Source organism: Meriones unguiculatus, chromosome 17, assembly GCF_030254825.1.
Source record: "Meriones unguiculatus strain TT.TT164.6M chromosome 17, Bangor_MerUng_6.1, whole genome shotgun sequence".
NCBI lineage: Eukaryota > Metazoa > Chordata > Mammalia > Rodentia > Muridae > Meriones > Meriones unguiculatus.
The window spans coordinates 48,610,712-48,623,761 of NC_083364.1; the positions used below are offsets into that span (position 1 = coordinate 48,610,712).

The 13,050-nt window shown below is 39.6% G+C and overlaps 1 protein-coding gene across 7 annotated transcripts in view; it reads right to left on the reverse strand.

Moving 5' to 3' along the window:
- The window catches only part of Phldb2 (pleckstrin homology like domain family B member 2), a 207,470-nt gene that overhangs the window by 109,069 nt on the left and 85,351 nt on the right, over positions 1-13,050 (reverse strand). For 6 of the 7 annotated variants that reach the window (XM_060370491.1, XM_060370489.1, XM_060370494.1 and 3 more), the window contains exon 4: positions 4,344-4,458. In XM_060370491.1, coding sequence (XP_060226474.1) covers positions 4,344-4,452 — 109 coding nt within the window. In that variant the 5' untranslated portion in view covers positions 4,453-4,458. Of the gene's footprint in view, positions 1-4,343; positions 4,459-5,680; positions 6,482-13,050 lie in introns of those variants that run through there. The other variant, XM_060370490.1, reaches the window with a different exon arrangement.

A 13,050-nucleotide genomic window follows, 5' to 3' on the forward strand; every position in this document is an offset into this window, starting at 1 on the left:
AAGAATTTCTGAAAGCTACAAGTATGCCTGAGGAAGATGATTGAAAGACATTTATGTTCAGATGGTAACATACACACACTTAAAACAAATGAACGAAAGCCCATTGTACTGACATTCTCCTATTTTTTGATTTCCAGAGATTGATTCCCTAGGTATCAATATTATATTTACAAGAGTGATATAATTTTTAGAAAGCCTGGCATGGACATCATGCATTTTGTGTCAACCTGGGTGACATACTGAGACTTTATTCTGTGAGACTGTCTCACAAAACAACAGCCCACAAAGCTAAAAACACCAATCAAAAGACATCTCCAGAACTTTAGCCTCATTATAGGAATAAAGTGCACCTTCATTGTTAATAATTGAACTAGCATTTCCAGAAGCTTAACAAATTAATAATATGTAAGAGGAAAGTTACAGATATTGAAATAAACTCATTATTATCAAGAAGCATATATGAATACATCTAAAGAGTGCATTTCTTTTCTACACCAGGATTATGAAGAGAGTTTCTGGTTATCGATTTCCTCTTAAAAAAATCCTAAATAAGGACTGAAGACCTTCTCTCTTGCCCCCTCACCCCCCACAGCTAAAGTGAGAAAATCACATTGAGAGTCTCACTGGGTGCTAATGAGCAATCAACACTGGTTCTTAGGCTTGTTAGTGTTTTCTTGGTGGAGAAAGTTGCTTTGGTGCCACCTCTAAAAGTTATCAAAGTGACTATCCATGTGGAAAATTCCTTACAAGGCAGTTCTGAGGGGCCCATGTCCAGGACTAGTTATTCGCTGGCAATTACTTCACGAAAGAAAGTTGTAGGTTTCGTGGGCCACTAGCATTTCATGCAGCCTGTTCAGTGACTTTGCAAATGGTTGAGCACTGTGGTCTATTGGACATATCAATCCCTTCTTTCCCACTCAAACCTCACAGTCTTCAGTACAAGAAAGAAGCATGGCAGGGTGCAGGTGGAGAAGTGTGGGGGTCACGCAGTGCATACCAACCTGGAGACATCACTTGAGCAGAGCGGACCACACATGCGCAGATCATTATCACCTCCCCCCACGCCCACCTAGTCCTCCTTCATTGTGTTCTGCAACTAATGGAAGATCAGCCTCATACCCAGCCACCCAAGTCCTCCATCTGGAAAATGTCTTTAGCCTTCACTCTTCCTAACCCTCTGTAACGATCCACTGTTGAATCATGTCTCTTCTACCACTCATTTCCATTTGTCCCTTTGTTTGCTCAGCAACAGTGAGGCTGGCATTGGGTCTCTCACATGGCAGGCAAGCACACTGTCACCCTGCTCTTGTCAGCTTTACCTCATAAGTATCTGTCAGCACTACTTTTCTCTCCATCTCATTGACCATCTGTGATTTTGGCTCCCACTTCTTGAGATAGTCAAGATAACCATAAGAGCGAAGGGGCAACGGAGGCTCATCTGGCCTGAGGATGGATGGACAGTGGGTGCTGCGTGCAAAACTCAACAAAGCAGGGGAAGATATAAGAATCTGAGAGGGAAGCTAAGATCCACGGGTTGGGGGGAAAAAAGACTGGACATATCAAACTTAAGATTCTGTGCTTTTGATTTCAGATGTAAGTGAGTGCAGGGGGAATCTCCAAGGAACTTTTCAAGCTTGTTTGTTTGCTTGAAAATTTAAAATTTAAAACTTTTAAAATTACACATGTTGTAGCTGGAGAGATGGTTCAGTATTAGGAACACTTGCTATTCTTTCAGGTGACCAAGGTTTGATTCCCATCACACCTGACAGTTCACGACTCCATTTCTAGGGAATCTGACATGCTCTTCTGACCTCTGGTATCAGGCATGCACAAGGTACACAGACATACATGTAAGGGAAACACTCACACACATAAAATTAAATAGATAAATATTTAAAAGTTGCATATATCTGTGTGTGTATGCATGTGCACACAGACTTCAGGCTTTTCAGCAGATGCCTTTACCCACTGAGTCATCTTGAGGGCCCAGTAATTCATCTTTTGATGCTAGATTTTATGGTTGGATGTCAAGGCTCAGGAGCTAGAGGCAGCCAAACACTGGAACAATAATTCCCTAAATGAAGCTTCTAATCTCAATGCCACTAATTAAAGGTTTTAGTTATTTTATTATTTTCCCTTCCTCTTCACAAAATTCTAGCTTTGTGAGGGTAGGGATCTAATTCACCCCTACATGTCCACTCCTGTGACTCAACTATGATAAAAACACTATAACTATAATTCACATATCTGTTGAATATTTATAGAAACTGGCTACCTGTAGTGAAAATCTAATCTCATCGCTGTAACTATGGAACTCTTCAGCGGCCCCTTCTAGCCCTTTAGGTTTGAGACAAAATGAATCAAGAATCCCCAGTCTAGCATGAGAGGCAGGATGTGGAAGTTTGCCTTCTGGCTCCTTCAGTTTCTCTCCCCACTAACAGACTGCCATACTTCTTCCCATTTCCTACAAGTTTTTTCTATGTCTGGTCTTGGCTAGGTAGCAAAGTATCAAAGTATTTCATACTGCTATGTTGCAATCTTTCTCTTTTATCTTATGTCTCAAGATACACATTCCCTATAAATTATAGGCTTGCAAACTCTCACAAAAGAGAAACAGGATTCCCTCTGTTGACACACAAATACAGTGATCGGCGAAGGAGAGAAGGAAAAAGGGAAGGTGGATGGGGGGAATATGAATTTATGCTTACTTTTATTTCCTTTTTCTGGAGTGCCTTAGTATAGAAGCTTTCAACTTAACCTCTTGATTTCAGATCTAAGCAGGATGACTAAATGAAAGCCCAAATCTGATTTGCAATTAGTTTCCTGACACAAGGGGATTCTGAAGTGCAGAGATGATCTCAGGGCATCTAAAAGATACCTAGAGTATCTCCAAGTCCTGTGGTTACTCAATCACTTGATACAGAATAAAATTAATGAGGAACATACACATTCTGTGAGTTTATTTATTCTTTTTGAATAGCGGGGAATATTTTGTGAGGATTTCAACAAGAGCTATATATAAGCCTTGTGAGCAGGAATGATCTGAGTACAACCTGGTCCTTCCTGGGAGGAAACAGCAAAATCAGTGTTGTGTTAGAGCCAGCTCCTGGTGTCTTTCCCTGTACACCATGTATCACTCATTTTTTGAGTGGATGTTGATTCAAAAAGACTGATGTATGGCTGACTAACTATGATCTAGTCATAAAAGACAAGATTACAACACAGCAATATGAAACACTTTGATTCTTTGCTACCCAGCCAAGACCAGATGTGGAAAAAAACTTTCTGAAGAAGATAGCTTTTCAGTTGGCTGACTGGCTAAGCTGCTTGTGAAGATGGGAACAGTAGGATGCATGCGAGGAATTTACTATGATAGTAGCATTCCTTCTTGTAAGAAGAGGAGAGAGAATATGGCAGGCTGTTAAGGGAGAGAACCTGAAGTAATCAGGATTACTTCCTTATCCTTTACATATAGCTACTTTGGTTTAAGCTGATCTTCAACATGTTTGGGGTGAGGTGAGAAACTCTGAATACCACTTAACTAGGGCTGGAGAGATGGCCCAGTGATTAAAAGTACTGACTGCTTTTCCAGAGAACCTGGGCTCAATTCCCAGTATCTACATGGCAACTCATAACTGTCTGTAACTTCAGTTCCAGGAGATTTGGCACCCTCACACAGGCATACATGCAGACAAAACACCAATGCACATAAACTAAAAATGAATACAGTCGTTAAAAATATACTACTTAACTAGAACAATGAGCTAAGATTGCCTGCCTCAGGCTGTCTTCCATCTTCCTTGTATATTTTATACTCTCATATTTCTGCAGAAGATTCCAACTTACAGTGGTTTGGGTGAGAATGTCTCCAATGGGCCCATGTATTTATTTAAGCTCACGGTACTCAGTTGGGGTTTGGTAGGTTTAGGAGGTGTAGCCTTGTTTGAGGATATATGTCACAAAGTGTATGTTTGGGGTGCATGCATGTGTACAAACGAGTGTGTGTGTGTGTGTGTGTGTGTGTGTGTGGAGTTGATTCATTCCCTTTAGAGATTAAGCTCCAGAACTACTTCTAGTTTCCTTTCTCTGCTTAGTGCTTATGGTTCCAAGATGTGAGCTCTCAGCTTCTGCTGCAGCTGCCATGCCTACCGCCTGCTGCCATGATAGAATCTTAGCCCCCTGGAATCATATGCCCAAATAAGCTCGCTCTTCTAGAAGTCACCTTGGCCATGGTGCTTTGCCACAGCAATAGAAAAGTAACTAATTTACAGTTCAATCTCAACTGGTGTTTGCTATTTACCAAAAACTTTGAAGAATCATGTATACACTAAGAAAGTACTCACCAAGGTGTTCTGGGTCATCAGCTCCACCATCTTTGGGCTCTTTTCTTGGTTCATCTTCCTCTTCCATGAGGATCTCCTGATGATTCTCGGAGGAGACCTTGGGATCCATGCCAACCTGCATTCACCAAGTTAAAAAAAAATACATGCTATGACTGAGCACTTGAAAGTGGAATTGACCTATGAAAACTGAAGGTTGACAATGCTTCATTTGTGAAATCCAGATGTTAAACATCTGGAAAACACCAACTGCTGTTGCAGGGAGAAAAGCAGACATTATGGGGTCAGTATGGTATCTTATCACTGGCTCTCCTTTAGAAAAACAACACTTAAACATCATCCTCATCACCATCAACAAAAGCACACTTCTTGGGTGGACTAGTTATCACCCTTAAAAAAAATGTAGTCTGCAATCTCAGTACTCAAGGAGGCAGAGACAGGCAGATCTTTGTGAGCTCAAGGCTAGCATGGTCTATAAAGTGAGTCCAGGGCAGCCAAGGCTACACAAAGAAACACAGTTTTGAAAAATCAAAAACCAAACCAAACTGAAACAAAATCCCACCAGCAAACAAATACAATAGCTCTATTTTATCCAAGAGGACTATATTCAAAGAATTCCTCTGAAAGTATGAAACTTTAGATAGCCCCAAAACTATATATGTCATGTGTTCCCTTTACATTCGTGTCTGTGATAAAGTATGATTTATAAATTAGGCATAGGAATAGATTAACAGTAAGTAATAATAAAATATAATTGTAACACACACTATAACAAAAGTTATATGAACTATTTTCTCTTGTTCTCTAAAAATAACTTATTGTAGATCGACAGTATATGATTATGATTTTTACTTTCTTACTAGGTTAAAAATTTTCATACACTTATAGGAAACCAAGACTCTTGTTTGTCATATCATAATTGCCTCATCCTAGGTTTTTTTTTTTTTTATCACCATGACAGCATTCCTGACAAAACAACTTAAGGTGAAAGAGTTTATTCTGACTCATGGTTCAGGGGCTATTGTCCATCTTGACAGGGAAGAGGCCTGGCAACAGAAACAGTTCTGGTAATGAGAGTATACGGTAACTTTCAGGAAGAAAAGAAACTGAGTTAGAAACTCAGCTGAGTTATAAAGCTTGGGCTGTGACCCTATGGCCCATGCCCTCTAGCTCGGCTCCAAGTCTAGAAGGTTCCTCCCACACATGGCCACCAGATGGGAACCAGGTGGGTAAATGCATGCAGAAGTAGGGGATATTTCACACTCAGACCATTACTAATCTTATCTCCTTGGACCATTAGTAAGCAACATAACAAGTGCGACATATAATACAACACTAACCTGATAACTAAAACAGCTGCCAAGAGATGACTAGAGGATAGTATGGTGTGGATGCTCCGGACAAAGGGAAGGTTCATCTCAAAGGCAAGGTGAAAAGTGATGGAATGAGATTTAATAATGCTAGTCAGAAGGGAGTGAAATTCAAAACACGAGTTGTTTCTCACTAGAATTTTTCATTTAATATGTTCATTTAATATGTTGACCGTGAGCTACCAAAAACATAAGAATTGGAAACTTGAATAAAGGGAGACTAATGCAGTGAGCCATAGTTGGGTCAAAAGAACAATAAACTTTGGTTTGTTGTTACTTATTTTCTACTTTTTATTCAGTGATTATTATTTAACACCTGCTGTTTTAGCTACTTTGTTTTACTGTCTCTTTTAGGTTTTACGAAATCTGGTACCATGGAGAAGGAAACCAATATTGTTCTGAAGGACTTCTTGAGAAACCCTTGACTTTCAGGCAGGATCCCTGTAGCTTTCATGTGTCCAGTGTCTCCTTAGATGTGGGAAGATAGGGTGACTGTATGAGTGCATAGGGGGCTCCTACTTTTTACCCATATACTGTGCAAAATAATTTGTCAATTTAGTCTCACAATGATGCTTCAGACTAATCCCAACCATTTATATCTTACTGGAAGAGAGGCTAGGGAAGACTAATAGCTATAGAAAATCACATAACCAGAAATGTACATTATTTCATCAAGTCAAGCCCCCTGTCAAATGCTGAAAAAGTACCATGTTTGGTTTAAATGGCTCTTTTATGTAATAAAAACATTTTATTTTATTGTTTCTACAATTTATTTATGGTATATCATGATTGAAGCCCTCTCCCTCAACTCCTTCCAGTCCCACCCTCCCTCCTTTCCCCCCCATTCTCTTCCCCTAGTCCACTGAAAGGGGGAGTTCTCCACTATTGCCATCTGTCCGTAGCTTATCAAGACTCATCAGGACTGCCTGGATCCTCTTCCTCTTCCTGGCAAGGCCGCATCGCCAGGGGCAAGTGATCAGAGAGCAGGCAATTGTAAAAGGTTCTTGATGTATCAAAGAGGACTACTTTTCAATGGTGGCAGATCTGAGTGTAGAATGTCATTAAAAGTCTACAATTTTCTGAGGCAAGAATCTAAAACAGAAGGAAAGAAAGAGCAAAAGAAAGAGAAAGAGAGAAAGGAAGAAAGAGCAAAAGAAAGAGAAAGAGAAAGGAAGAAAGCAAAAGAGAGAAAGAGAGAAAAGAAAGGAAGAAAGAAAGAGAAAGAAAGAAAGAAAGAAAGAAAGAAAGAAAGAAAGAAAGAAGGAAGGAAGGAAGGAAGGAAGGAAGGAAGGAAAGAAAGAAAGAAAGAAAGAAAGAAAGAAAGAAAGAAAGAAAGAAAGAAAGAAAGAAAGAGAAACCTGGGCATTTATTTAGGAAAGGAAGACCCATGGAGCTAGAAAGATAACCCAGTGGTAAAAACTGTGTACTGCTCTTGCAGAGGACCCATGTTTGCTTCTCAGTAACTGGGTGGCTCATACCTGACTGTAACTCCAGATCCAGAGGAATCAAATAAGTTTGACCTCCATGGGTACCTACAATTTTGTAAGAACACAGGCAAAAGCAATGCACACACAATTAAGCATACTTTTTAAAGGCACAGAATGAGATACATGGGAACTAAAACTCAACAGGACAGTGTGATTTATTGGTATTGATATGAGAGCACAGAGGAAAGGTTTTTTTTTTCTTATCTTATGTTTTCTTTTTTGGTCATTTCTCTAAGTGATGGATGAGAGGGCCATTATCAGAGAATAGAAATGCAGGAAATGGACCAGATGTGGAGTGAAACAGTTCAACTTTGGACCTACTTGGCTCTAATATATCTGAAAAACTGAAGTGAGGAGCAAAGACAGTGATTCGAGATGGAGTGGGTAGGTCTTGAGACATTGCCTTCTCTTAAGATGGGAGAGAAAAGGCCAAGCTAGTTTAGGAACTGGGGGAAGAGAAATCAAGGAAAGAAAAAGATTAAGAAAGATCCTGAAAGGAGAGAGAGAGAGAGAGAGAGAGAGAGAGAGAGAGAATCATCATTAAGAACAAAATCACTAAACTGATTGGCCTGCTCTTTGATCACCTCCCTCTGAGGGGGAGCAGCCTTACCAGGTCACAGAAGATGACAATGCAGCCACTCCTGATGAGATCTGATAGACTAGGATCAGAAGGAAGGAGAGGAGGACCTCCCCTCTCAGTGGACTTGGGAAGGGGCATACGTGAAGAAGGGGGAGGGAAAGTGGGATTAGGAGGGAAGGAGAGAGGGGTTTATGGGGGGGGGATACAAAGTGAATAAAGTGTAATTAATAAAAGTTAAAAAAATTTAAAAAAAGAACAGAATCACCTGAAGGGGATGAGGATATGCTCAATCCTGATGTCCTGATGTGACTTGATGTGCTGAGGAGAGTTGATACAGGGGGAGGGGCCTCCCCTTTTCTGAGAGGAAAGGGAGAGGGAAAGGGAGAAGCAGGGGAAGAAGGGAGTGGGAGGAGAGGAGGAGAAGAGGAGGAGGGAGGGGGCACCGTTGGTGTATAAAGTAAATAAACTGAAATAAAATAAAAAAATAATAAAAACCAAATAACAGAGTTGGAGTGCTGGTCGTTATTAGAACTCACTTTAAAAGAATGAATAGAATGAGAAACTTGGATAGCAGGTAGATCACTGAGCATGTGTCAGAAAGGCTCAAGAGTAGAAGATTTCACACTCTCTAAGCCCTTTTGTCAATGGAGTACAAGAACAAATCTTCCATGGAAAGTCTACCAGGCTAAGAAAATCTTACAGGAGACAAATGCTGACCTGTGAATGCTACATGATATTAAAAAGCATGCAAAACACTTGGCTTGCAAACAATTACATCACAAAAGGGGAAAAGACAAAATCAGGAAAAAATATTTGAAAATCACATATTGAATAGTAGACTTGCATGTATACTATATCAAACTATACCAAGAACTCTTTTTTGGTTTTTGTTTTGTTTGTTTGGTTATTTTTTTGTTTTTGTTTTTTGTTTGTTTTTGAGACAAGGTTTCTCTGTGTATCTTTGGCTGTCCTGGACTTGTTTTGTAGACCAGGCTGGCCTAGAACTCACAGAGATTCGCCTGTCCTTGCCTTCTCAAGTGCTGGGATTACAGGCGTGTGCCACCGCACCCAACTATATCAAGAACTCTCAAAATTTAAACTCTTTAAATGTTCTAATTAGTCATATTTTTAAGGAAATTGCATGTCTATATCATGACCCATGAGGGAAATGCACACCAGGACATAATATGATGCCACCTCACACATAGCATGATTTCTATAATGAAATAGATACTGTATTAAGTGTTGGAGGACATAAATAAAATAAGTCAAACGTAATTTATCTGTACAGCAGTCACACAATATCCTATTATGTCTGAACCTTAGACACATGATGTTAAGTGAAAGAAGACATATTTTGTGAGTCTATATTTTAAAACATTTATTTGTGAATGAATGTAGGTGCCTATATGCCAAGCTATGTGCATGGAAGTCAGGAAAAGTTGCAGATCTTGTTTCTCAGTTCTCATCATATGGGTTTAGGGATTAAACTCAGGTTGTTGACTTGGGGACAAGAGCCCTTACCCACTGAAGTATCTCCCAGGACCTGTGTGATTCTATTTTAATGAAATGTGCAGCATAGGCAAATCACAGCTGCAGGAAGTGTACATTTTACAAAGTTGAAACTTCTCCAAAATCATCTTTAAAAAAGAAGGTTGAGGTTTGAGGAAATTAAAATGGGCTGACACAGAGCTAAGTATGGTCAGTGACGAGATAATGACATCAGCCATCACATGAGACATTCAAGGTCTATGGGACTGAAAATCAGTTCTCCCCATTACTACATAATACACTCTCCCTTGTCTTATGATCAAAAAGAAAAGACATGGATGCTGTGTACTTAAAAACAATATGGAAAAAACCAATTCTAATAGGTAAATATGTTTACTAGTGATCATCAAACATCACTGCAAATATTATGTGATGATTAGGTTACATTTTAGAATACTGGATCCAGTAGTACATTAGAAGATATACCACAGGGCTAGAAAGATGGCTCCATGGTCAAGAGCACTCACTGTTCTTGCATAGGATTGGAGTTTGGTTCCTAGCACACATACTGGTCCCCTCATAACCACCTCTGACTTCAGCTCCATAGGGTCCAGTGCCTTCTTCTGGGTTCTGTGGGCACCAGCACACATATGCACACAGTTGCACACAAGTGAGCACACACACAAATACAATAATAAAAAAGAGGAAATACCATGACGAGGTAAGATGCACTGTCAATGTGCAAGAATGACTCAATGTGACAAAAAAATATATATATTCATCTAAATAAAAGACAGAAAATATATAAGGTTAGTGAATAATCACATGATTATCTCCAGACCCATACAAAACAAAAACTTTTGACAAATATATGACCCTGTTCCTGATTAAAAACAAAAACACTCAACAGTGTAATATATTTTCTAAACACACTTTCTTTGTACAAAAATGCACATTATGAGAAAATAGAGGAGCTTCCATTCAAGGAAGAAAGGGGTAGGGATGCTAACTACCTATGCTACTCCTAAGCATTACTCTAGACGCTGTAGTCTAGAGGTACTAGATAAACAGTGTAAGAAAACAATAGGAATAGAAAATGGAAACCAATAAACAAAACTATATCCAATAGATGATAGAGTAGATTACATTGGGAACCCGAGAAAGTCAGTGATAAACCAAGCAAACTTCAAGAAGAGCACAAAGATTGGCCTCTCCACTGGAAATGAGCTGTGGAGATGGTACCCTAGACCCCTGCAGACTCTAATGGGTAACCCCCTCAAAGAAAACGCTCCAGCAAACTACAGCTCAAAGATCCAAATCAGGAAACAATTCCTTACAGACGGACTTTGAAAGCCCAAGTTTAATGAATTGTCCCAATAAGCTCCAGTCGAAACACATGCTCCAGTTGGGTGTCTTTAGCCTTTTCTCGGTCTGGAGGAACACAGCATGTGGCTTCTCGTACATGTCCTCATCTTCTGTCCCTCCGTCGCTGAATAAAACTCACGGAAAACGAAAATACAGAGACCACAAACAAAATCCAGCTTGCCAGACATATAAAATGGCTAATTAGTTGAGCATGGAGCCGGACACGTAAGTGATGTCATGCTTTTATCTTATATGGAGCATGAAAGCTTTGAAGCCAGCCATAAAGATAGGAATACGTTAGTCCATTTACTCTTCTCTGAATTCCTTCTAGATCCGAAGCGCAATCTGAAAATGGATTTCAGATCTGACTTGTTTCCAAGTAAGTTTGTCAAAAAGCCTGCCCCCTCCAGCAAATGCTAACCAGGCTTCCAGGAACACAGCTGTCCCCTTTGTGTTCTAGTGCGCTTCTTGGAGGGCAATAACCCGATTGCCTCAGGCTTGGTTGAAATTTCCTAAAAACCTGCCAGATTATTAAAGAGAATGCTTGTTTAGATTTCTTTAAAGGCAAAGCCTGCACTTTTTTTTTTTTTTTTTTTTTTTTTTTTTGGTAATTAAATTTGTTTTGGCATAAAATCGTTGATTTTCAACCACATTGAATCTGAAGGTTCCTTAAAGTGTAAATTTCTGTGAATGACTTTCTCAGCCTCTGGGGATACAGGTAAAGGAAACACAATTCCCCACTATCGCTTTCAGCAACGTAGAGAAGCCGCCCAAGAAAAATGTTTCTCAAACTGTCAGTCATGATCCCTTTGCAGGTCAAATGACTTTTTCAAAGGGGTCATCTAAAATCATGCATCAGAAAACACAGGTATTTACATTATTATTAGTAACAGTAGCTAAACTACAATGTTGAAGTAGCAACAAAAATAATTTTGTTGGTTGGGGTCACCACAACTTGAGGAACTGTGTTAACGGGTCAAAGCATTAGAAAGGTTAAAAACTATTGTTTTAGAGTCACTTTTGGTTTTAGGAACCTCAGCTCAGGTCAAACCAGAGTTCATGGCTTTGACACTGAAAAGAATTTCAGGAAGCTAGCCGGTTCATGAAACCAAGTTAGATCATGGGGGAGCTGTACCTCCATTACCTGTATCTTTGAAGGCAGAGAAAATTATTCATGGAGCAATGCACTTTTAACAACCTTCAGAATCAATGCGGGTGAAAATTTGATGATTTTATGAAAAATGTTTTAATACAAGCTTAAGCGTGACACCTAAAAGAAAAAAAAGAGGCGCACAGAAGCAAATGAGATGTGTCCACATGTGAACAGTGGAGAAAAGACTGGGGTCCTGCCCAGTGTCACACACATTCAAACACCGAGCTGCGTCACTGCTGCTTTAACACAAAATGTCTATGTATGGAGTTGTTAGCTCTGTGCTGGCAGCCTTCACCGCAATGCTGGCGATTGCTCTGGAGTTCTGCTTCCCAGCTAAAGAAAAACTTCAGTTAGACTCTGAGATGAGAGGTGCCTTTGACTCTCAGATACCCCACAGTCTCCCTCTCTATCCTGCCTCATAATCGTCATGTCTTATTGGAGAATATTTGTCCTCATTATAACTTCTGAATAAACTCCCCCAGATGTGACTTGATATTTTCCCGTGACCCCTCCAACAGTGAGCCAGTGTAAATATATCAATCACATTGAGAGTTCCTATTTTTCTTTCTATGAAACAGTCTAGATTTCTTTTAGCCCTGAGTGTCCATGCCTTGGAAGAACTTATAAATAACAGACATTCTATTTCCCAGCATTTTTTTTTATTGGCAGAACTTGCTCCCCTTTTGCTACTGTTATTTTTAAAATAAATTAATTTTAAATTATTGTTATTGGCATGTATTCATTAAACACAGTTACGGCGCTCACAGAGACATTTTAGCACAAGCTCTTTGTATACTCAGACTATATTCTCCATTGCATTTCTCTCCCATTTTCTGTAGATCCTCATTGTTTCCCAGGACACTTTGCCTCTCTTTGTATGTCATAGACTTACACAGCCAATTTTATGTAACCTATGTAAAATCTAGAATCCACAAATGAGAGAAAACAAACAACATTTCTCTTTTTGAGTCTGACTTATTCCCCTTAAGGTGATGATCTCCGGTGGCATCCATTTTTCTGAAAAGGATGTCCTTCTTTGTAATGAAATAAAGCACTACTGCGCATCTGCCCCTCATTTTCTTTACCCATCCCCCTGCTGGAAACACTGAAGCCGATACCTTAACTGGATTGTTGTGCTTCAATAGACATAAGTATACAACTATTGCTTTGCTACATTTGCCTTGAGTCTTTCAGGTATATACCCAAGAGTGGGAGATCCAGGTCGTGTGGTAGGTCCATTTTTATTTTTCTAAAAAACTTTAAC